This window comes from Oryctolagus cuniculus, chromosome 16, assembly GCF_964237555.1.
Source record: "Oryctolagus cuniculus chromosome 16, mOryCun1.1, whole genome shotgun sequence".
NCBI classification, from domain to species: domain Eukaryota; kingdom Metazoa; phylum Chordata; class Mammalia; order Lagomorpha; family Leporidae; genus Oryctolagus; species Oryctolagus cuniculus.
In genome coordinates this window covers 13,666,108-13,692,355 of record NC_091447.1, presented here as the reverse complement: position 1 = coordinate 13,692,355, position 26,248 = coordinate 13,666,108, and the positions used below count along the sequence as shown (strand labels likewise).

The following is a 26,248-nucleotide window of genomic DNA, read 5'->3' as shown; positions in this document are numbered from 1 at the left end:
CCTTCTGATTAAAAAGAGAGATTTACCATGACCAAAACTGGGTGTCAACTTGGATACTACCTTCACCCTGAAACACTGAACAGAGCTCCCTGGCCAAATCCACCATACATCTCTGGGTATTCACTGAAAAAGTGGACACTTCACTAAGCCACAGATGCATAGCCCGAAGAGAAAAGCCATCACAGGGGAAAAACAAAACAAAAAAGAAACCAACAAGTATTTCCAAAAATGCATAATAATAAATGCAGCAATTCAAGGAACAAGAATAAGGAAGACAATTTGAAGCCCCCAAAAGAACACAGCACTTCAATAACAGAATGTGAAGATGAAAAAATTGAAGAAATGAGAGAAATGGAATTCAATAAATTGATCATACCATTACTTAGAAGTAACCAAAAGCAAATGCACGCACTAATGAAATCCGTACATGACATGAAAGAAATTTTTTCCCATGAAATTGAGATCTTAAAGAGAAATCAAAATCAAATATTAGAAATAAAGAATTCAATAGAATAAATAAAAATGCAGTGGAGAGCCTTAACAACAGAATTGGTGAAGCATAAGAAAGAAAGAAAATCAGACTTAGAAAACAAAGCACAGGAAACTATACAGTCAAACCAAAGACAAGAGGAGGAAATTAGAAAACTAAAAAAAACTGTTGGGAATATATAGGATACTATAAAATGACCCAATATACAGGTTCTAGGAGTTCCTGAAGGCATGCAAAGAAAGAAAGGTTTAGAAGGCCTTTTTAGTGAAATAATAACAGAAAACTTCCCTAATTTGGAGAAGAAAGGGACATCCAAGTACAGAACTCCTAATAGACATGATCAGAAAAGATCTTTACCACAACACATTGTAATCAAACCTCTACAGTAAAACATAAACATTCTAAAATGTGCACGAGAGAACTGCCAGATTACTTTCAGAGGATCTCCAATTAGACTCACAGCTGACTTCTCATTAGAAACTCTACAAGCTAGGAGACAATGGCAAGATATATTCCAAGTCTTAAGAGAAAAATACTGGGGGCTGGTGCTGTGGCATAGCAGGTAAAGCCTCTGCCTGTGGTGCAGGCATCCCATATGGTCACTGGTTCTACTCCCAGCTGCTCCACTTACCATCCAGCTCTCTGCTATGGCCTAGGAAAGCAGTAGAAGATGGCCCTAATCCTTGGGCTCCTGCACCCATGTGGGAGACCTGGAGAAAGCTTCTGGCTCCTTGCTTTGGATCAGTGTAACTCCGGCCATTGGGGAAGATGGAAGACCTTTCTCTCTGCCTCTGCCTCTCTGTAACTCTGCCTTTCAAATAAATAAATCTTTAAAAAAAGAGAGAGCGAGAGAAAAATACTGTCAATCCAGAATACTGTATCCTGTAAAGCTCTCATTTATGAATGAAGGTGAAATAAAAACCTTCCATAACAAACTATCCCTATGTGTAGATGACATGATTCTATAATTAGGGGACCCAAAAGACTCCAATAAGAGATTACTGGAACTCATAGAAGAGTTTGGTAAAGTGGCAGGATATAATATCAACACACAAAAATTAATAGCCTTTGTATACACAGACAACGCCACAGCTGTGAAAGAACTTCTAAGATCAATCCCATTCACAATAGCTACAAAAAATTCAAATACCTTGGAATAAATTTAACCAAGGTTGTTAAAAATCTCTACAATGAGAATTACAAAACATTAAAGAAAGAAATAAAAGATACAAAAAAAAATTAAAAAAATCTTCCATGTTCATGGATTGGAAGAATCAATATCATCCAAATGTCCATACTACTGAAAGCAATTTACAGATTCAATGTGATACTAATCAAAATATCAAGGACATTCTTCTCAGATCTAGAAAAAAATGACACTGAAATTCATATGGAAACATAGAAATAGCTAAAGCAATCTTATACATCAAAAACAAAGCCAGAGGCATCACAGTGTCAGATAGATTTCAAGACACATTATAGGGCAGTTATAATCAAAACAGCCTGGTAATGGTACAAAAACAGATGGATAAACCAATGGAACAGAATAGAAATGCTAGAAAATCAATCCAAGCATCTACAACCAACTTATATTTGACAAAGGAGCTAAAATCAATCCCTGGAGCAAGGACAGTCTATTCAACAAATGTGCTGGGAAAACTGGATTTTCACATGCAGAAGTATGAAGCAAAACCTCTACTGATACAATCTACACAAAAATCCACTCAAAATGGATTAAAGACCTAAATCTATGATCTGATATCATCAAATTACTTGAGAACACTGGGGAAAAATCCTGCAAGACATTGGCACAAAGAATTCTTGGAAAAGACCCCGGAGGCACAGATAGTCAAAGAAAGTTAAAATTGACAAATGGGATTATATCAAATTGAGAAGCTTCTGTACTGCAAAAGAAACACTCAGGAAAGTGAAGAGGAAACCAACAGAATTGGAGAAATTATTTGACAACTATGCAGCTGATAAAGGACTAATAACCAGAATATATGTAAAGAGATCAAGAAACACAACTAAACAATCAAGTTAAGAAATGGGCAAAGGACTTTAACAGACATTTTTCAAAAGAAGAAATCCAAATGGCTAACAGACACATGAAAAATGCTCAGGACCACTAGCCATAAGGGAAATGCAAATCAAAACCACAATGAGTTTTCACCTCACCCCAGTTAGAATGACTTTCAAACAGAAATCAACAAACAACAAGTGCTGGTGAGAGTGTAGGGAAAAAGGTGCCATAAACCACTGTTGGTGGGAATGTAAACTGATAAAGCCACTATGGAAGACAGTATGAAGATACCTCATAAATCTGAAAACAGACCTACCATATGACACAGCCATCCCACTCCTTGGAATTAACCCAAGGGAAATGAAATCAGCATACGAAAAAGTTATGTGTACTCCCATATTTATTGCAGCTCAATTCACAATAGCTAAGGTATGGCATCAACCCAAATGCACATCAACTGAAAACTGAAAACTGAATAAAGAAATGATGGGATATGTATACGATGGAATACTACACAGCAGTAAAAAACCAACCAAACAAAATCTGGTCATTTGCAACATAAAGGATGAAACTGGAAAACATCATACTTGGTGAAATAAGTCAGTCCCCAAAGGACAACTACTATATGTTCTCTGTGATAACTAACAAAACACCTAAAAGGTAATCAATCCATAGAAGTGAAATTAACACTTTGAGAACAGTGATTTTGAACAGCCATTGTCTCCATTGTTGAGGAAAGTGTTTTTCACATACTATTTGTTGAACTCTTTACTTAACACAGTTAATCATATACGTATAAAGTTAATTCAAAATAGATCTTAGTAAAAAAAAATGAATCTCATAGTAAATAGCACGCATAATATCAGAGCATCAAAATTTGTACCAGTTCCAAGTGCAGTTTTTTAAAGGTTGATTAAAAAAAGCACTATAACATGCAGTGAATTGTGTTACAGGGGCAATTTCTGAATTTAGAGAATCCCGATCTTTTGTGAAAAGACAGTAAGCATACGTAACCTCCGCCCAGGAGCAGATTTCTATTATGCTGGAAAAGAAACCAACTGTCCTTTATAGTGGAGAGAGGCACTGTCCTGTCCTCAGGAATGCTAACTCCTCAAATATTCTGGAAAATCCATTCTAGAACAAGGGTCACAATCTCTGATCGTAGAAGTACTGAAATGTGAGACCCAGGACAATTGTCTCCCTGCAGTGTCAAGTGGAAATCCAGGTAAAAGAGAGGGTGTGCTCACTTCTCAGATTTGTCCACAGAATTGTCTTCTGTATTTTATCATTGTCTGATTTTGCTACTGAACTTATCAGAACTCTAAAATCACTAGGAAATCTTGCCCTCTTGCTTCCATCCCAGAATAGTTGATATGACATAGTATTTGTGTGTTCTTTGAAAGTCTGGCGGAACCATTGCAACAGTGCTCTATTTCATGGTGGTAATTGCAATTCCCATTTCAATTATTCCTGTGGTTAATGATCTACCTGAGTTTCTACCTCAATTGAATCAATTCTAGCAAAAATATTCATAGAAAATTGATTTTTAGGGGCTGGCGCCATGGCTCACTTGGTTAATCCTCCACCTGCGGCACCGGCATCCCATATGGGCACCAGGTTCTAGTCCCAGTTGCTCCTCTTCCAGTCCAGCTCTCTGCTGTGGCCCGGGAGTGCAAGTGGAGGATGGCCCAAGTGCTTGGGCCCTGCACCCACATGGGAGACCAGGAGAAACACCTGGCTCCTGGCTTTGGATCAGCGCAGCGCTGGCCGTGGCAGCCATTTGGGGAGTGAACCAATGGAAGGAAGACCTTTCTCTCTGTCTTGCTCTCACTGTCTATAACTCTACCTGTCAAAAAAATAAATAAAAATTTTAAAAAATTTAAAAAAAGAAAATTTATTTTTAGATTTTCAATATAGTTATTAGCAAGCAATATCACATAGCTGGGTAATTATTTTTAAATCTTTAAGTCCTGGAGCTACGTTTTCTTTCCTTATTCCTTTGTTATATTATCTTTTCTTTCTTAACTGCAGGAAAAAAGTCAGTCTGTGCAAAGAACAAACTGTTGTGTTAGAAACAGTTATTCTACTTTATTGGATGAAGTGCTATCCAATCCTACAGTAGAAAATAAAGTCAATTCACATCTGTTTTTAAAAAAAGAAAAGAGGGGCTGGCATTTGGCTTAGTGCTTAAAAACACAGCCTGCAGTGCCAGCATCCCATGTGGGTGCCGGTTCGAGTCCAGGCTGTTCCACTTCCAATCCAGCTCTCTGCTGTGGCCTGGGAAAGCAACGGAAGATGGCCCAAGTGCTTGGGCCCCTGCACCCACGTGGGAAACCCAGAAGAAGCTCCTGGCTCCAGATTGATCCAGCTCTGGCCATTGTGGCCATCCGGGGAGTAAACCAACAGATGGACGACCTCTTTCTCTCTGCTTCTGCCTTTCTGTAACTCCACCTTTCAAATAAATAGATAAATCTTGAAAAAAAAAAAAAAAGACACAATCACAGCAGCTGTCCTTGACCCAGGGGGAGCTTTGTTTTTGTTCCTCTGGGGACAAACACCCCTACGCAACACCTCCTAGCCAGCGCAGAGGGTGGAGAGGGTTCCACCTCTCCAACACTGAACCCTGACCACAGATACCACCTGTTCCTCTAACTGCTGCAGCTGAATTTTAGATCTTGCTGGGATTACATTGCCTGTAAAAATCGGCTTATCATTGCCACTGCAACCCCTTTTTTGTGTGTGGTTTGGACTGGTACTTTTTGCTCTCAGTCATCTTCAAGTTCAGTTTCAACTGTGGGCTAACTTCAGGCAACTTCCAGATCCTCAAAGGATCTGGGGCAGTACTTCCAGGGCCTGCAAACAACCTGTCATTCGGTATCAGCTTCGCTGAGAGGACACACAGAGCGAATCCACCTGACCCACGATCGCGTGGCTTCCTGCCAGACTACGAAGCACAAGGCTTTCAGATTACACACTGACGTGAAGACAGAAACGTCTGCTGAACACTGAGTGAGCCCAGGCTCACCAGGTTCCCCGGGTCAGGTTACAGGCTGGGACAAGGTAAGAACACTGCAATTTTTATGTTTAATTTCTTTTTGAAAGAATTTCTCAGTGTGAAAGTGAGTCCCCAAGTCCCACGGTGCGGGTATCTCACTCTTCTGGGCAGGTCTCTGAGCCTTTGTGGTCGGGGAAGATGGATAGATAATGAGAAAAGTTCTATACTGCCTATCCTGAGTCTTCTCAAAACCGCTGTGTGTGGGGCCGGCATCGTGACACAGGAGCCTGCATCCCACAGGGGCGCTGGTTCAAGTCCTGCCTGCTCCACTTCCAATCCCCAGCTCCCTGCTGATGCGCCTGGGAAAATAGAGGAAGATGGCCCCCAAGTATTTGAGCCTCTGCCACCTGCAAGGGAGAGTCGGCTGGAATTGCGGGCTCGTGGTTGCTGTGGACATTTGGGGAATGAACCACCGGATGGAAGACCTCTCTCTCTCTCTCTCTCTCTTTATCTCTCCTCTCTCTGTGTAACTCTGTCTTTCAAATAAATAAATAAATCTTTAAAAAGAAAAAACCTTTCTGGGCAATGTCTCATCACAACACAGTTATTGCTTTTTTTTAAAGATTTATTTATTTTATTTGAAAGTCAGAGTTACACAGAGAGAAGAAAGGTAGAGAGAGAGAGAGGTCTTCCATCCGCTGGTTCACTCCCCATATGACTGCAACGGCCTGAGTTGAGTTGATCTGAAGCCAGGAGCCAGGAGCCTCTTCTGGGTCTCCCACGTGGGTGCAAGGGCCCAAGGACTTGGGCCATCTTCTACTGCTTTCCCAGGCCTTAGCAGAGAGCTGCATCAGAAGTGGAGCAGCTGGGTCTTGAACTGGCGCCCATATGGGATGCTGGTGCTTCAGGCCAGAGCATTAACCTGCTGTGCCACAGCACCAGCCCCTATTAATTGTTTTTAAAGTACAAAATGCTTCCATTTCTTTTTGATCATTTGCATCCAAATCAATCAGAAAGGAGTGAAAAAAAAGTATCTTTCCAGGTACCAAGCCTCCAAAACAAACTGCTTTTGCCAAAGAACCTTCAAATCTGAGAAATTAAGTTTATTATATTTGCTATTTTTCAGACTTTGGCAAGACAGAGAAAGTTATTCAAAATGCAGTTTTTCTGATTATTATTATAATTACTTATTTGAAAGTCAGAGTTAGAGAGAGAGAGAGAGAGGGATAGAGAGATCTTCCATCCTCTGGTTTTCACCCCAAATGATCACAACAGCTGAGGCAGGGCCAGGCCCAAGCCAGGAGCTTCTTCTGGGTCTCCACATGGGTGCAGCAGCCCAAGCACTTGGGACATTTTCTGCTGCTTTCCCAGGTACATTAGCAGGAAACTGGATCGGAAGTGGAGCAGCTGGGACTCGAACCAGCACCCATATGGGATGCTGGTGCTGCAGGGGACAGCTTTATCCACTGCACCATAATGCCGGCCCCAGCATTTCTGCCTTTCATTCCAATATGTGTAACATAGGATCACAATAGGGCTTGGGGGGAGGGGAGGAGACTTGAAAATTGTTATCTTGGTTTATTTCTCTCTCTACAGTTTAAAGAGCTAAGAACATAAATTACTTGTTCATAAAGATCATCAACTGTTGCAATTTTGACCTCAGTTTTAAAGCTAAGTGATTTCACAGGACTAAAGGTCATTTTTCAAACTGCTCACAGTGTTAGCAAGGGTCATTTTAATTAAAAGCACACTAACACACTCCAGTAATGGTTATAGCCATTTTCAAAGGAAGAAAACTAAAGGGGAGCTCAACTTGGGTGTGCACACTTCTCATAACCCAAACCACACCTTTCCCGTCTCCACACAGTATCTCCTCTAACAGACATGCCGGTACTGACGGCAAAATGCAAACAGGACACGGAAGGCATCTGTTTGGTTGCTGGGCAGCAGTTCAACCTATTCTAGAAATGTTTCATCACAAAGCAGACCCACGCTTGCTTCATAAGCCCTGCCCTTTCTCTACTTTCCATCCAACTTTGTTTTTTTAAAAAAAGAAGGAAACAAAAATTGAAGATGGAAAACTTTATAAATATTTTAGGGAAGAAAGCTAAATTCCGTTAATTAGCTGAATAAGCTCAAAGTACTGGACTACGAATAATCTGAGCTACAAGCATTTTAAAAATTGAAAGCATCAGCCCAGCCCAGTCTTCAGCGGACGCTGATGGTGGAGAGGTGAACCTGGCACTGTCTTCCAAAGGCTCTGCCCTAGCAATCTTACATCTGGAAATGCATCCTGGAGGATGTAATGCTAGTTGCTTTTTTTTTTTTTTTGCTGCAAATACAGTGCTTTGTCCAACAAATTGAGAGGAATTCTATACTACTATAGTTTTAATAATTTTGTGACTATTTCAAAATTTATATGAGTGAAGCTGAAAACACCTTTTCCTCTGATGATAGTTTATAGCCTTTGCCTATTTTCCTGCGGGACTAGGGTCTTTTAACTTTTTACTTGTTGAACCCTGTGCTTACTGGAGCATTAAACTTTTGAGTATAATTTAAATTAAAAATGGGCTACATCAAAAATAATAAATAAAATATTATGTTTTAAAGGTTACTGGTATCTACAACTTCCTTTGAAAGGAATCATAAATAAAACATGAATTGATGGAGGGATAGAGGTCTGGATAAAGGACAGTTATACAAAAATGAAAATAAAATATTAATTGTAGACTATAAATGATAGGCATATACATAACTATTTTTTTCTACTTCTTTTAAAACTGATAAATTTTTAGAGAAAATTTAATTAATTGTGCATCATGTTAAATACATTATTATTGTTGTTATCACCAGCATTACTTAGTAACAACAGGAATGGGTAAAACTTACTTAGTAGCTAAATTTGTCAATCACTTTTGAAAAATTTATTCGTTGAAAGTTAGGAGACAGAGAATGGGGGAGGGAAAGAGAAACACTGACAGAGATCTCTCATCTGCTGACTCACTGAAGATTTCAGAAATAATGTCACAAGATAACGGGTAAATATTTTTAAAGTTCTAACAGGAATAAATCAACAACAAGAGTCACTGTGCACTTGTTCCCTATGTAGGACCTCTGTCCTTAATGTGTTGTACTATGAGAATAATGGTAAAACTAGTCTTCAAACAGTACTTTGTGTGTCTGTGTGGGTGCAAACTGTTGAAATCGTCAATTAGTATAGAGTTGATCTTCTGTATATAAAAATAATTAAAAATGAATTTTAATGAATAATGGGATGGGAGAGGGAATAGGAGATGGGATGGTTTGCAGGTGGGAGGGTGGTTATGGGGGGAAGAACTGCTATAATCCAAAAGTCGTACTTTTGAAATTTATATTTATTAAATAAAAGTTCTCTACTAAAAAAAAGTCCCAACAGAAAATAACTCAAACCTTGGAATTCTGTACCTAAACTATCGGGAAGGAAGTCAAAATAAAGGTAATGGTATTTCTGCAAATATAGTTTTGCCAAACTTTGCTTTATATCTTTATCAAACCAATGTTATACTAGTACAGTTTGAATGATCTGTTATTATTTTCAAAGTTACTGTATATAGATGAAACGGCCATCTTTCCACCTGATTGTTGCCTTTAGCCCTGCTGATATACCTGCTGAACTACGGTCTACTTGTTGAACTCTATCTCGTGGAGCTTTAGGCCCTTGAATATAATGTCCATTAAAAATATGTTATCTCATAAAATAAAAAAAGGGAGAGAGAGAGAGAGAGGAAGGAAGGAAGGAAGCAAGCAAGCAAATAAGAGGAAGGGAATATCATTCTATTCTTAGAATTTTGTCTATGAACTACATTGGATCTGTTCTCTTTATGCTAATATCACATTAGCATAAAAAATAAATTAAATTTAAAAAGACAAGGGACCAGACATTTCCTATTACAATTTATCACTGCATAAACTGCTAAATGATATAGAAAAAATGGAATTGAATTCAGAGATAAGAAGTGGAATGAAAAATGAGTAATAAAATCATTTCTAATACATTGATGAATTAAATAAGATTTAATGATATCATCACCAACACCGTAATTATTGCAGGATTTTATAAAGGGTAAACAACAGCATGTAAAAGGGCGAGTAGAGATCCAAATAAATGATCCCAGGAAGAGGTAAGATCCATGAAGAGTCAACCAAAACCTAACTGCCCAGAAAGGAGGAACCACAGACCCCAGACCAGTGCCTGGTAGGAAGTTAGACAATCACAGTGAGCCCAAGGAAGGCAGGAAGGAGGAAATAAATCCTGGTATCTCCATATCAGTGAACATGATTCACATGTTTAGTGTGGATTTGATCGGTGTTGTGACAAGCAAAAGTGTCGATGATGCACTGAGTGAAAATATGATACAAAGAAAATGAAAAGATATAAATATTTTTATTATTTTTAAAGACACAGAAATCTGGATACACAAATAACTATACTTATATGTAAACAGCCATATATCGGTTCATATTTATCTATAGAGAGATGTCTATAATTCAAATAGAAAGATTGATACAGTTGATAGGAGGTAGAAGAAAATGTTTGTATGCTAAAATGTTGTCAATGATTTTCTCTGAGAAGTGAATCTACAAGTGTTCTCTAAAAATCATTTTTCTTTCATTTTCTGTATTTTCACAATAAACATAAGAAATCATTACATTAAAATATTACAATGGATATATATAAAAATATTTATAGTATTCAATTTTTTCAGTGATAAAATAGCAATCAAAAATGACAAGTAGGAGGCAAGGCAGAGTTAAGAGAAAAAGCTTAAATAAATGAAAATATGTTAAAAGTTTCAAGTTTGCATAGTGACTGCTAACAGATGAAATTTGAGAGGATATTATTTTAAGTATTTCAAAGTGTCCTTCCTTAAATATATAATGAAAATGCTAATAAAAGCCCAAAATTAACAAAGTAACTGAAAGTTATTTTTACAAGAAAAAAAAAAACCAGAGTTAACTGTAATGTAATTAATTATCTCAGTTTTAATATCCTGTAGTTCCCCCACTAGAACAGCAGAGACAGCTGTCCAGGAAGGAACAGCCACTTCCTTCAACTGGCTCCTAAAACTTTAAGCCTTCTAAATGGGAAACAATGCCCCATCGTCCCAAGGTTGTCCAATCAAGAACGCGTTTTTCCCCAAAGCAAACCTCCTTAATAACACAATTGAGTTGGGCGGCCCCCATTCAAGACTGAAAGGGCTGACTGCAGCGATTCAGAAGTGAGATGCCCGAGCGTGCTAACAACGCGAGCATCACTCACGAGCTCATCTCCCGGCTTCCCAAGGGCAGTGAAGTCCAAGCACCCTGCAGGCAGACCAGGAGCACCGGGGAGGAGCGAGGAGGGCTCTGGGTCAGCACCAGGAACAGGGTGCTAGCCCTGTCACTTTCGCTTGTAAACTGTGCAACCGTGGAAAAGTTATTTAACATCTCAGGATTCAGATTTCATCCACTGAAAACAAAAGTATACAAACTACAAACTGCTACTTAGACTCCATTTCAAGACTCCATTTCTCTAAATCCACCAGCCAGGAGAAGGGTCCATGTCTGAACTGCTATCCAGCTAAGAGCACATCTTAGAATAATAACCTCCTCCCTTTCCTAATAAATACATCAGCAGCCTAGAGGGTAAGCCTCCCAGGAAAGGGAAAACCAGGCATAGTATGCAGGGTACACGAGGGCACGGGGGATAACAGACGCATAGTATCTTTCAAAATCCATGCCGAAAACCAGAAGAAGGATAAGACAGGAGTTGAAAACAGAAAATTAAACGACTGCTAAAATCTTCCCACCACGGTGCCGTGCCCACAGAAGATACCCAAAAATGACACATGAACAAAGTTGACCTCTGAGTCCCTTCAAGTCTCAAAGCTACTTATAAAATTACCTGCTTTTTGTGGAAATCCTTTAGGGCTGTTTCATAGCCTTCCTCCAGCCTACCAAAGGCTATTCCGACATCTGTAGTCCACCATATCTGGGAGCTGGTCAGCACCACTTGAGCCGGGAAATCAAGAATCCATAGTTCCCGGGGTTTCTCCTCATAGGCAGCTATGGCGCCAGTGATGGAATGACGCACAGTAGCTTGCATGGTCTGTTCAAGCTGCAAAAGCCAGGTCTCCACCTTGGGCAGCAAATGGAAATGTTACAATGTAGGATTAGCCATGGAAGAGGGGTAGTTTCACCTTTGCATGAGCTCTGAGCCATGCAGACAGTAAGGCCTTAAACAGACAGATTTTAAACTCAAGCAGCAAACCACAGGAGGGACCACAGGAAGCTGAAGAACTGACCGACGAGGCCTTGTTTCCGTAGGAACTTGCCTGTTCCCAGGTATATTGTTCATGTTACTTTATCTCGTAATTTTCCACAATAGAAGCAGAGGAGGCACTTTCTACAATTCATTTTTCAACTTTGAAGACAAAGTGGGGCGGGGCAGGTTCTAGATCAAGATTCCCCGCTGGTACCATGATCTTCCAAGGAACCGAATGTCACAGACACCTATCGAGTATCATATTCTAGAACTTCGGTGTCGATGGGAAATTTGATTTTTTAAAATGTATTTTCTAATAATTTTCAAATTTAATGAAAACTCTTCTCTAGAATCTTCATAGCTCTTAGTCTTAAGCAACGTGTTTTCAGCAAGTAACTTAATGATATTCCCTACTGGTTCTAATCTTCACACTTGTCAGAAGTGAGACAGCAAGAGAGTATAAGAGACAGGACAGCTGCTGACTTGTGAAAATTAATCTCTAAATTTTCATTTGCTGTGCTCCCACAAATGAATCTGAGCCAGTTTCCCATACATTCAAAATCTGCGTTGTTGTATTAATCCATGTATCTGGCCCATGGGCTGATATCATGTACCTAAAAGCATACATACATTATTTGCAATAATTGAATCAGGTAATAAAAAAGATGACTACAATCAACAAACCCCACCTATAATCAACATCCCCACCCTGTGAAGATGACAGAAGCATTCCTAGAATCCCTTCGTTTGAGAACCAGGAAGGGATGGTCAGTGGACAATGAGCTTGCAACCTTCCCACTTTTGTTTTTTTTAATTTGGGAGACAGGTAAGACTGACAAAGCTCTCACCTGCTGGCTCACTTCCCAAATGCCTGCACTGGCCAGAGTTGGGCTGTAGCCAGAACCAAGATCCAGGAGTTCAACTGAAGTCTCCCGCACGGGCAGCAGAGACCCAGCTACCCGATCCATCACCTGCTGATCCACATGGTTTGCATTAGCAGGAAGCTGATATCTGGACCTGGAGCTGGGACTTGAACCGAGCCCCTCCAGTATGGGTCCTGGACATCTTACCTTGTGTCTCAACCAGCAGGCCACACACCCACTTCAGCCTTTCCTGCACTGCACTGGAAATGGCCCTACCATTTCTTATTAGGAGGCTTCTCCTCAGATTCCTTGCCATGCTCTGTTAACATGCATGAGTCCAGGATTGCTGATCTAATCAACGCCGCCTGTACTACTCCTGCAATCGCTAAGCAAAGCGCCTAGTGCCACCACATACTACGTTCCCACAGTAAACGAGTCCCTACACGAACTTCTCCAGGTACTCTGGGATCCACGTCTCAGGATGGCCGTCTGTCTTCACGAAATTTCAGTCCATTTGTGAAGAGCAAACACGTGTGTACGGTAAACCATCAGCTCCCATCCCGACGACCGCATCAGCAACAGCAGCTCAAAGCAGCACAGTCTGAGAATAAACCTCTGAAGGGGTCTGGCTGCCTCCTTCCCATTTTGTTCCTTCACGACCTTTCGCCTGATCCATGTCAAGAACAATTACCGCCTCCCATTATCACTAATTACACATACATCCGTTTCCCTAATGAGTCTAAGAGATCCTCGGAGACAAGAGTAGCATCTTGTTCATTTCTGGAGTCCCCAAAACATAATGTAGCATTCAATTCATAGAAATTCATTCAATAAAAAGCTCGCTGCGTAACACACAAACAGACTAAACTGGGGGAAAAAAAGTTATAAGAGGACGTCAAAGGTAAGACTTATGTAAAAGCATCCTTTAGCAAACAAAGGCAGGTAGAAAATGCACGTGGTATGCGCTCAGAAGTCCCTAGCATCAGTTTGCTCTATAGGATACATCAGAGCTCTATAAAAACTTTCAATACCAAGGGTTCCTACTAGCCACAACCACATCTATCACTTGGCCCATCCGCCTCTGGGCACCACGCCAGTAGACACGCAGTCTGCTGGGGAGGGAGCAGACAGCGGCACACTTTTGTCAACATAGTTTATGGTGACTTTTTCTAATCATGATAATAATATCCTGAAAAGCCCAAGAGATCAAAAAATATATTTTAATCAAAGTATTCCACCATCTGCTTCCCCTTCATTTGGCAGGATCTTTCTGGTGCGATATTAAAAAAGCAACAGAGGAGTAAAGAAAGCCCTTGCAAAATAAGGTTCCCATTACATTTCTGCATTTTAAGGAATCTTTGCCCCAATCCAGACAGTTCTCTGGTAGAGGTTGTTGACTCAGATACGCTGGATTAACCCAAGCTATACAAGCAAGCGTCATCAGAAACAGGTGCAATCGCCCTAAGTCATCTGAATATAACAAAAGCTTTCAAAAAACATGATCCATGCTTGTGGATCATAGTTAAGAGTATTTTTTGAGGTATTTTGGCTATGAGGCTACAGAGTTAACACTCTGTGCAAATGGTAACTACACTGCTTCACTGTAATCCTACACCGTAGGAGGGTATTTCAAAAAATTCATGGAAAGTGCAAACAAAAGACAAGTTTCTTTGGGTGCAAAAGTCCTTTGAAATCCATGCATCACTGTTTGCATTATAGGCAACCTCCTTAAAAGGCCCTTCTTGTGTTTTCGGCACTAAAACAATCATTTCATGCAAGGTTTTCCGAGAACTCTTTGAGTACCCACGTATTTTCAGTGAAAGCAGAGACCCAGAGACTGAGTCGCTTTTGCTACTAATCCCAGGGTGCCCTCATCCCATCTGTGGCTGTCCCTGGTGGAGCTCAATTCCCAGAACACTGCCTCAGCATAGAGAATGGCGCCATCCGCTCTTACGTGGCCCACACACGCACACTCGGCATGGAACGGGACGTATTCCTCCTCCTTGCTGTACATTCCAACCGCTCTGTGTGCAGAGACATCCGGGCTGTCTTCAAAGCGCAGGTCTGCGATGCTATCGAAGAGCTTGGCAAGGTGCCGGGTTACCTACAACAAGAACATTACAAAATAGCAGAACACCCCTTACTCCAGAGAAATCATAAACCTTGCTTATGGAGTTGCTTCAAAGTGTTTTCCTTCAAAATAAAGGTCCCTTCTAAGATTCCAGAGCTTGTTAATGGCCTTGATGGAGCAAGCAGCCTGGCACTCCCGACATGCCATCACATGGTAGCGAATGGTTACTGTGTGAAGCGACCTATTTTCTACTTGAAGGTTGGGGGCTTCTCGGTTTCCCTAACTAGGACATATTCCTCATCCAGCAGCCACGCCCGCACAGTAGCCTCCTGCCTAGGAGCCCTGCCCCCACCTCTTTGCCACGGGGTAGGGAGAGGAAGTTGTGGTTTTGCAGGCAGACTTCACACCCAAGAAGGAAGAGAGACTTTATCACTAGGCAAGTCTTATCTCTCGGGGTAGAACGAGTGATGGGCACAGAGCGGCCCACAGAGAATGTCAGCAGTGGGAAGAAAGCCCTTTCCTTGCCCGTGCTACAAATCAAAGCTGCGTGGTGGCAGCAGTTTGGGGCCTCCCCAGAAAGTCCAGCACAGAACTACTAAGGAAGCAGCAATTGCACTCTGCAGCATTACCCCAAAAGGGTTGACAACAGGCACTCAATTATTTGTACAATCAAGTTCAAAGGAGCATTATTGACAACAGCCAAAATGTGGATATAACCCAAATGTCCATCAACTAAGGAACAGATCAACACATTGTAGATTCCCATACAATAGCCAATTATTCAGTTCTACAAAGGAATGAAGCACTGACACATGCTATGACACGGTCGAGCCTGGGAAACATCAAAGAAACCAGTTGCAAACCACCGCGTCTTGTAGGATCCCACTTAGGTGAAATACCCAGAATAGGAAAATCCAGAGATACTGATAAAAGACCGGAAGTTAGTGTCTAGGGGCTGGGGAGAGAGAAGCAGGGTGACGTTTAATGGGTACAGGGTCTTAATTTGGGGTCACAAAGATATTTTTCAGCTAGACGAGGAGTTGAACAAAAAGTGCCAGCAAGCTGTGCCCTAACACAGAGAATGGTATGTTCTCTGCGTGCCACTTGCACAGAATAAAGGCTACTGAGAACCAGACGGTGGTTTGGAGCTAGCCAGTATTTCTAGGCACACGGTCTCCGGCTGTTGAGCTTTTTCCTGAAGTGCAGTTTCACTGGGCTCCATAACCATTGGAGAACAGCTTCGAGAAGCAACAGCAACCTGTCTAAATCTCCTGCATAACAAGATCAGAACAGACCATGGTAAAGGCACTCCTGTCGCTGCCTTAATCTTTGAAGTCTTTACACATTGGCTCTATTTGCAGTTTTTGTAGCAAAGAATATCACAGTGAGAAGTCTTTGGAGTTTAAAATAGGTGAGCGTTGGAGACTCTCACTTGCTTTCCATGCGGCCAGAGTGGCAGCCGACGGATCACTGCTTGGGTTATTAGATTCTCCTTCATTCCTGGACGTTCCCCAAAGGGCATTTCCCCACTGAAAGTCTCTCCCATCATCTCACCATTCATTCTCACAGCTGAAGCGGCCAGGAAGCGCACAGATGTTGAATGGCTTCTACTGTGTGTAATGGGCCTAGATCATATTCAATTGAAAAGCGGCAGGATAAATGAGACTTCAGCCCTCAGCCATCCCCGCACATTATTGCTGTGGTGAGAAAATAATTTCAAAAGAACTTCCAGCACAATCGTGCCTCCATCACTGACCAAGAAACACAAATTTCAGGGTTTGCGATTCTCCCATTACTAACACATGGCCTGGTTCAAGTTGAATGCTGTCATACTGTTGTCTATTTAAATCTCAGAGGGAATGCAACTATATTTTTTAGCTAATGTTGCCCTCAGATTTTTTCTATTTCTCATGAGATCTCTTTGTACTTAGTACAAAATTAAAATTCTTCCAAATGATCATTTATTTTACAACTAAAAAGAATGTGTGAAAAACTAACACTTCCTAGGTCCTGCCTTCTCTTCTCTCATGATACAGAAGGGATTTGAATACTCAAAATTGCTAGAGAGAGAGAGAGAGAGAGAGAGAGAGAGATTGAGAGAGAGAATGCTGTTTCTTCAGTTTACTGTAAATTGGGTGGATCCCCCCAACTTATGCTTATAGGCAGTTCTGGCTTCAGACCACACTGGAAGCAGGCATTTCACATCAGACTACCTGGCTCCAGCTCCGATCTTGCTGCCAGCAGCAGTGACAGCTCAGGTAACTGGTTCTCGACTCCTACATTCCCGGCTCTTGCCACCGCCCAGCCCGTGCTTGGGTCATCTGGGTAGTGAACCAACAGATGGGAGCTTCCTCTCTGCCTCTCAAATGCACACACACAAACCAAACAAACTGATATCATTTTTCAAACAATCTTAATCACTGGGGAAACTAAATGATTATGCAATAACCTTTAAAATCTGTAGTCAAACATTGAAATCATTCACTGCTGAGTACAAACAGAGCGAAATGGAAAAGCTAACATTTAGTATACTGAACTTTAAATCATTAAATCCACTGAAACCTAAGGGCTTTCTTTGTAGAAAGTTTATCAAAAGCAATCTGAACAGTGCTGCCTCCTTCTTATCTTACAACTTAAAGTATAGAATGAACATTTTTTTCTATGCGGTGGGCAATTTCTGCATAGCTTTCAGTTTTATCCTCTGAGCTTTCAATGCTAAGAAATTTCTTACAGTTTCCTTGATGTGAAACTGCAGAGGGGGGGCTGTTTTAAGTGGAGCATCTCTTCCCCAGGGACACCTTCATCGCCGTTGTCACAGCTACGGTTCTCATTTATGTCTTGGGAGCCGTGTTCACTCAGCTCCCCTGGCCGACTACCAAGACTCTCGAATGGCACAGGTTCATCACTCCATCAGCTTCCCCTTCTCTGATTCCACCTGTGTTTGAGCCCAAGCTCACTTCCGGTATTGCTAATTCTTATTTCTTTGCTGTACTCTCAACTTTGTTATTAAATCCCCTTTGCAATGCTATTGCGTAACATGTCACCAAGGTTCACCATTAGGGACAAGGGGGACACAGAACGGCAAGCTTAACAGCTGAACAACACATAGTACCTTAACCATGGGAGAATGTGGAAGGCGTGACATAACTGGATCATGATTCGTACCAGGTACTGATGCAGTGATTTCTAGGACTAAAGAGCTACCACTGAAGTTTGTTCTCAGTGAGATCACTCACAGTTAATACACCACAACACAGTGTCTGATATTTAAATCCATATCGTTAGGGCACTGCTATTATTTAAACAAGGCTTGGTAAGTGAAATCCATATCTATCGGAACTGTGCACAGGTAGAAAAGAGCTTATGTTTATCTACCCATAAATAAAACAATTTACTCATCAAGGTAATTTTATGACTTAAAACGTGAACCAGTACAGGGAACCAAATGATCTACATAGCTATTTGTTACCTAGAAAACAAAGGTGAAATAAAATTATGAAGAGTTATCACTACATCCTCTAACCTTCCCACTTGCTTTTGGTCGACAGCTAATTTCTTATGCACCCCACCTACAGATGCTGCAGCTCACGGACTGAGATAAAATATACAAAGAGCCTGGTGCCACTCCTGGTCCAGTGAGCAGCTCAAGACTCACTCCCCTTTTTCATAATGAGAGAGCAACAGTGACATCCATGAGAATGTAAATAATGACCAATAGGGAGGCAGCCCTGTCTACTGTGGATATCATACCCTAAAATAGGCAGAATAGTAGCTCATTCAAAAATGTAAGCTAATATGTCAAAATAGTAAGAGTAGTACGTTGTTTCAATAATACTCAGTTCAGGTGGCCATACATGAAGATGGGCATGCAATATTGTTGAGAGTATGAATCTATGAAAACTTTCTAAAAACTGCCTAAGCCAGTTACACCACATTTATATGAGACCCCTATAGACATCAAACATAACACTGTAAAGAATATTCCAATTTTCATTAAATATATGTCTACAATGATAATGACTGATACACAAACATAAAATGCTATAATCACTCAAAAATAACATCTAGGAATATATTCTTATTTTTCTCTGTATTTCTATAGTTTTCAAATTTTCAATAAAGAACACATTGTCACTTACATAACTCAGATTTGCTTTTGACAAACAAAATTATAAGGGGTTTGCAATTTTATTTTTCACTGATATATATATATAACTTAGACATAACCACACATAAGTGCAGATAGCACTGATTCTGTGTTTCATCCTTAAAACCTTTGGCATGCATAAGCTGTAGAATTTTAGATGAGTGTGTTCACAACACAAATGTTGGCTTTTTAAAATAAACATTTGGAAATCGAAATATGTATATAGAAAAATGGAAAAAACTATGTGTGTACAGCTTAATGAAATTTAACAAGGTAAACACAACTCTTGTAACCAACACCAAGATTAAGGAGCAGAATATCAGTTTCTGGTACATTCATGGTCCATGTCAGTGACGTTATCTTTACAATAAAATTCACACAATGCATGTTCTTTTGTGCTTGCCTTCTATCATTCAAAGTGTTACTGATATTTCTTCATGTTATTAGGTACTGTACTAGCTTTTCCCTCCAATTTCATTGCTATATGATACTCTATTGTATGAATTTAATACAATATATTTAGCCATGCTACAGTTAAGGAACATTGAGATTTTTTCTAGCTTGGGGATATTATGAGTAATGTAGCTTTGAAAATTATTGTACATCTCTTTGGGGCTATACATGCATGCACTTCTGAGTATATGCTGAGCAGAGGAATTCCTGGATAATAATGTATATTTATATTCACATTTAGAAAATACTGTTAAACAGGATTCCCGAGTGGCTGGATCAATCCCCATCCCAATGGCCAGGTATAAACATTCTCAGGGCTCCATAGCCTTGTCACTATATAGTATTGATAGTTTTTAAATTTTAAATTTTGGCCTTTTAGTGAGTTTTATCTCAATGTGAGTGAGTGTATGTTTTTGACCAAATCATGCCAAGGGTTGAAGAAAAAATCTATAAAAATTAAAAGGACAACAGGAAATGAATACTGGGCAGAATATGTATTTGTATTTCAGCCTAATCAAGAATCAGAAACACATAAACACATGACATTTTCACCAGTCTTCCCATGCACACTAACATCAAGTAGGTCACAGTTGATAAATATACTCAAGAAGGGAAAAACAGAAGGAAATAAAAATAAGGAAAACAAAGATGATTAGCTTCATGGATTAGTCTTTGATACTGATCAATTTCTTTAAATTTCAAGTAAAGTCTTTTCTGTTGAATTAGGAGTACTTGATATTGAAGAATGCATCTTCATGTGTTTATATATGGATATGTGAATACATGACTCACAGCACTGGGCTTGTGGTATAAGGAGCCACCCCCATCATTGTGCTTGTTCCTTTGTACGTATTTGTACTGTGGCTTCACAGATGGCCTTGAGGTTTCTTTCCTTTGCATTGGTTTTGACCAACATGAGTGATGTGGCATAGCTTTCTTCACGTTTCCTTTGTATGAGCTCATTGTGTTTCTCAAATCTGGAAATGGACACTTTTCATCAATTTGGAAAAATTTTGGCTGCTGTTTTTCTTAAAAAATTTTAAGAATAAAATATTTTAAATTCAATTAAAAATAAAATAGTGGCTGGTGCCGCGGCTCACTAGGCTAATCCTCCGCCTTGCGGTGCCGGCACACTGGGTTCTAGTCCCGGTCGGGGTGCCGGATTCTGTCCCGGTTGCCCCTCTTCCAGGCCAGCTCTCTGCTGTGGCCCGGGAAGGCAGTGGAGGATGGCCCAAGTCCTTGGGCCCTGCACCCCATGGGGAACCAGGAGAAGCACTTGGCTCCTGCCTTCAGATCAGCGTGGTGCGCCGGCCGCAGCGCGCCAGCTGTGGCGACCATTGGAGGGTGAACCAACAACAAAGGAAGACCTTTCTCTCTGTCTCTCTCTCTCACTATCCACTCTGCCTGTCAAAAATAAATAAATAAAATAGTAAAATAAAAAAATCTAAAAATATTTTCCTTTTAATGGAAGGGAAAAAGGGCTCCCATTTACTGGTTCACTCACACATGCTCACAACAGCAGGGGAGCCAGAGTTGGGAGCTCACAACTCAACCCGCATCTCCCACATCAGTAGTGAAGACCAAGCACTAGAGGCGTCACTGCCACTTCCCAGGGTCCACACTTGCGGGAAGCTGGAATCAGGAGTCAGAATGGAGTCTGGAACCCAGGTACTTGATGTAGGATGTTGGCGCCCCCACTGGCATCTTAAATGTGAAGCTAAATTCCCCACTCTGGAAAACTCTCGGCTTTTTTTTTTTTTTTTTTAAGATTTTCATTTATTTTTTTTGACAGGTAGAGTTACAGACAGTGTGCGTGAGAGAGAGAGACAGAGAGAAAGGTCTTCCCTCTGTTGGTTCACTCCCCAAATAGCCGCTATGGCCGGTGCTGCGCTGATCCGAAGCCAGGAGCCAGGTGCCTTCTCCTGGTCTCCCATGCGGGTACAGGGCCCAAGCACTTGGGCCATCCTCCACTGCTTTCCCAGGCCATAGCAGAGAGCTGGACTAGAAGAGGAGCAACCGGGACTAGAACCTGGCACCCATTTTTTTAAAGTAATGTTTTCTTAATCCTGTCTCCCATCTCACAAAGTCCAAACATACAGAATAGTCTTGCTTCTTTTCCATATTTCTACTTGACTTTTTAACTTATGGAATATAGATAATAGTAACTTTTAACATCCATGCCTGCCAATTCTAACATCTGGGTCAGGTTTGATTTATTAAGCTGTATCTTAATATTCCTGCTTCTCCACATGTCTGATAATGTTGTCAATTTCATTCTGCTTATTACAGATTCTGATTCCAGCATTCTTAGTTTTTTTATTACTAAAATGCAGCTAAATTACTTGGAAATGGTTGGATCCTATTGATCTTGCTGTTAAGATCTGTTTGGTAGGATGAGAGCAGTTTTCTGATTGAAGGTTAATTAGTCCTCACTACCAGGCAAGACCTTTTCAGCACTCTACTCCCAGATTATAAAGGTTCCCAGTCTAGTTGAGGAAACAGGCATGATTGCTAGCCCCACAGGAACACTGTGCCCTCTAATGTTACACATCCCTTCCCCTTGTTGGGTGGCTTCTTCACGTACAGGCTCTAAGTAGCACCTTGGTGAGTATATTAAGGAGCCCTCCACTAGCCTCTGGCTCTTCCGCTCTTTCTATCTCTCCAGCTCTTTCCTCTCCAGTATTCTGCTCTGCAAACTCCAGCCACCTGCAACCCTGTCTGGGTTCCCCTTCGGGTTTCAAGGTCTGTGAAGTCGTTCAAGGCTGCAAACTGGGACACAGAGACTGCTCCACTACTTCCTGTCCGAGATGAGCCACTATCCCCCAGTGCCTGATGTCCAGCATCTGGAAGGTGGTAGTTTTATATATTTTGTCCAAGAGTAAATCCAATTATTCCACCCTGACCAGAAGCAGAATTGGAATTCTTACTGTGATTTTTCACTTTCTAAATGCTTATGAGCCATTAAAACATCTTGAGAAGTGTCTGCTAAAGCATTCTGTTCACTTTTCTATTGGATTGCCCATCTCTTTCTTTGTAGGAGTTCTTAATCTATCTGGATATGAGTCTTGTTTCTTTCATCATGTATTGCAAACACTCTTTCCCACTTTGTGGGTTGCGTTAGTCTCTTAACAGTACCTTTTGATAAAGCAAAGTTGTTCAGATTCATAAAATACTTCCTTTCCAGTTAATGCTTCAATGTCCAATTTATCTTTGCTTGTCCCAAGATCACGACGCTGTCCTCCCTCATGTGCATGTGTCTTGCCATCATTTTACCTCCCCCATTGAGATCTACATCGCCTGGACTAGATTTTTAGATAGAGGAGCGAGTAGATCTCCCTTTCCCCCAGTCCAGTGCTTTTATATCCAACTGACCTTAGATTCATTTCTAATTGTTGGATTCCCTAGCCAACATCATCCTTAGCGGGGCCGGAACTTCAGGGTTTATTTTATCTTCTCTTGCTTTCAAGTTCCAGGGCCTGATGAAAACTTGCTTTGCTTCTCAGACTCTTGGCCACATCCACCAATCATTAAAGGCCTCAAGGGGAAAAGCAGTGAGGAACGCCAAGCAAATCTCTCCAGCTTTCTGTCTGCTCAGATTAGCCCTGGAAATCTTGGCTTCCTTTCAATACTCCTTAAATGCTCTTCAGTGTCTTAAAACCGACTTAGTTAAACATTTCATCCAGCTTCTCTAGTTGGTCCCAGAAGAACCAGTACTCTGTTAAAAGCCCATCTATTATAGCTGGAAGCTCCATCCACTGGATTTAAGCTGGAACTGAGCAACCTTTATCGAAAGACAGCAAACCAAAGCTTCAACCAAAGCCAAGACCAAAACAGTTTTAGATTCAACAGAAGGGCCTCGGATCCCTTTCTGGCAGGACCCCACAAGTATAACATTTAATTTGATGGATCTCCTAACATTAAAATGACATTTTACTTTAATCCCACATTATAATGTTGGTGCTGTCACACAATTTAAAAATTGGCTATGAAGAGAATTTCAATGAAGGAGCTACAGTTGAATTCTAACAAGCAGTAACATATCTGCAAAACGGGGGTGGGGATACATATATCATTACCAGAATTTGTGATTAACGACACATTAACCATTTTGAAGAAAAATCAAGAATAATTTCCAACCCACTGGATATACAATGTTTGACATGTATTTAAAAACTAGATGTGCTGAGGCTGGCATTATAGAGTATTGGGTAAAGCTGCCGCCTGCAATGCCAGCATCCCACATGGGCGCCTGGCTGCTCCACTGCTGATCAAGTTCAATGCTAATGGCCTGGGAAAGCAGAGGAAGATGGCCCAAGTACTTGGGCCCCTGCCACCACATGGGAGAACCAAACGAAGTTCCTGGTTCCTGGCTTTGGCCTGACCCAGCCCCTGCTGTTATGGCTATCTAGGGAGGGAACCAGCAGATGGAAGATCTCTCCCTAACTTTGATTTTCAAATAAACAAATAAATCTTTCAAACAAAGAAAAATAACCTAGATGCTCAAAGTTATCACATTGTGAATGTCTAAACCTCGAAGTATATGGCTATCCTTATACAAAGGCATCCAATTAAAAGAAGATAATCTGAGAAGCTGTACCAGGTCAAGTGGCTTGCCCCTATCAGTTTCTTTTCACAAGCTGTATTTTTATGAGCAGCTTCGATCCCTCGCAATTCAGCTGCAGATAAGCAGAGCCAATGCTCTGATGGCCAAAGCCAAGGCTGTCTTCCACGTGTGTTTCTTTTTCTGGCCTTTTTCCTGCCCCTTCCTCAGTTGCATCCTGAACTTAGAGGCAATCCTGTCCTCCTTCTTAGGCACCTGTTATTCCCTAGATTTCTGCCTCCACTAGAGAAGACAGAATTTTTAAAATTGATTTCAGTTCAACTAAAACTCACTAATCTTTGCACACTTGCAATTAACCACCTGCATTTTCAGATTTTTTTTTTCTTCTCTTTGTCATCCAAAGAAAAACATCCTGGGCCAGCGCTGTGGCTCACTTGGTTGATCCTCCGCCTGCGGCGCTGGCATCCCATATGGGCGCCGGGTTCTGTCCTGGTTGCCCCTCTTCCAGTCCAGCTCTCTGCTGTGGCCCGGGAAGGCAGTGGAGGATGGCTCAAGTGCTTGGGCCCTGTACCCGCATGGGAGACCAGGAGGAAGCACCTGGCTCCTGGCTTCGGATTGGCGCAGCACCAGCCATAGTGGCCATTTGGGGAGTGAACCAATGGGAGGAAGACCTTTCTCTCTGTCTTTCTAACTCTACCAGTCAAATAAATTAAAAAAAAAAAAAAAGTCTTGTGCCAGGGTAGACTGTGGCACACTGTGAATGATAACCGAGCTTCATCCCCCTGGGTCTGACCCACTCACTGTGCCATGCAGATAACCAAATGGAGGCACCCTATAAAAACACACTGGATGGGACAGTCATTGTGGCGCAGTGAGTTAAGATGCAACAGTGAGCCATATCTGAGCATTCATTCGAGTCCTGGCTGCTCTGCTTCTGATCCAGCTCCCTACTAATGCACCTGGAAGGCAGCAGAAAGTGGCCCAAAATACTGGAACCCCTGCCACTCACATGGCAAATCTGGATGGAGTACTAGGCTTCTGGCTATGGCCTGGCTCATCTCCAGCCACTGAGGCCAAATGGGGAGTGCACCAGCAGATGGAAGATCTCTTTCTCTCTGTGTCTGTTACTTTGCCTTTCAAACAAACAAAAAAATATTAAACACACACACATTGAGGGCGGGTATTTGGTGCAGTGGGTAAGCCACTGCCTGGGATGTACACATCCCGTATCAAATGCCAGTTCCGATCTTGGCCACACCACTTCCAATTCAGCTTCCTGCTAATTAATCAGGGGGGGAGGGGCAGCAGATGATGGCCCAAGCACTTGGGTCCCTGCCACCACGTGGGAGACCCAGATGGAGTTCCTGGCTCCTTGTTTCGGCCTGGCCCAGCCCTGGCTGTTGCGGGGGAATGGGGGCACTGAACCAACAGATAAAAGATCTCACCTCTGTCTGCCCTTCTCTGTGTCACTGGGCCTTCCACATAAACAAGCGAATGCATTAATGAATAAATAACTGACAAATAAGACCACAGCACTGTGCTCGCGGGAATGTGGGATCTGCTCTCTGCTCCTGTAAACCCAGCAGGGCTCTTTCTCACCTACAAGGGAGCCCACTTCGCACAAGCACCTTTCAGCTTGCCAATATTCACAGGCTATTAGAGGTCTCAGCTGAGTGCCATCTGTCTCATCTGCAAGTGGGCAGGTTTCCTTTTATGGAGACTGGTGCTGACACCCGTGAAGGGCAACGCCTTGATGTGAACATGACCGTGTTTATTTCTGATCTTATCGTTTGTCAAATGCATGTGGCCTCAGTTTCCACAGCAGCAAATTTCTAGCAGCCGCGGTAACACCAGTCAGAAACAAATTTAAAAACAGGTGAAATTAATTGTAGCATTTTTCTGTAACCTACCACTTGCAACATACTGTGCTTTAGATACCCAATTAGTATCAAAATTTTATTCATGAGATGTTTGACATTATTTGCTTTGTAGTAAATCTTTGAAAAAAGGTATGTGTTTTTTTTTTTTTTTTTAAGATTGATTTACTTCAGAAGCAGTGTTACAGACAGAGAGGGAGAGGGGGAGAGAGAGAGAGAGAGAGAGGTGGGTTGTTCATTCACTGGTTCACACCCCAAATGGCCACAACAGCCAGAGCTGGACTGATCTGAAGTCAGGAGCCAGGAACTTCTTCCAGGTCTCACACATGAATGCAGGGGCCCAAGGACTTGGGCCATCTTCTACTGCTTTCCCATGTCATTAGCAGGGAGGTAGATGGGAAATGGAGCAGCCAGGACTCGAACTAGAGCCCATGTGGGATGCTGGTGCCACAGTGCCAGCTCCAACAAGATGGTGTTGACTGCAC

At 41.6% G+C, this 26,248-nt stretch overlaps 1 protein-coding gene and 1 long non-coding RNA gene across 2 annotated transcripts in view; one reads left to right on the top strand and one right to left on the bottom strand.

Annotated features, from left to right (window-relative positions):
- The window catches only part of DNAH11 (dynein axonemal heavy chain 11), a gene marked incomplete in the record, with an annotated part of 360,436 nt that overhangs the window by 236,481 nt on the left and 97,707 nt on the right, over positions 1-26,248 (bottom strand). Inside the window, 2 exon segments of the mRNA XM_070059638.1 lie at positions 11,432-11,665; positions 14,609-14,758. Of these exon segments, the coding sequence (XP_069915739.1) occupies positions 11,432-11,665; positions 14,609-14,758 (384 nt within the window).
- Positions 3,560-26,248, top strand: part of LOC103349418 (uncharacterized) — a 33,348-nt gene continuing 10,659 nt past the window's right edge. The window contains exon 1 of the long non-coding RNA XR_517586.4: positions 3,560-5,573. This is a non-coding gene — a long non-coding RNA (uncharacterized lncRNA). The remainder of the gene's footprint in view (positions 5,574-26,248) is intronic.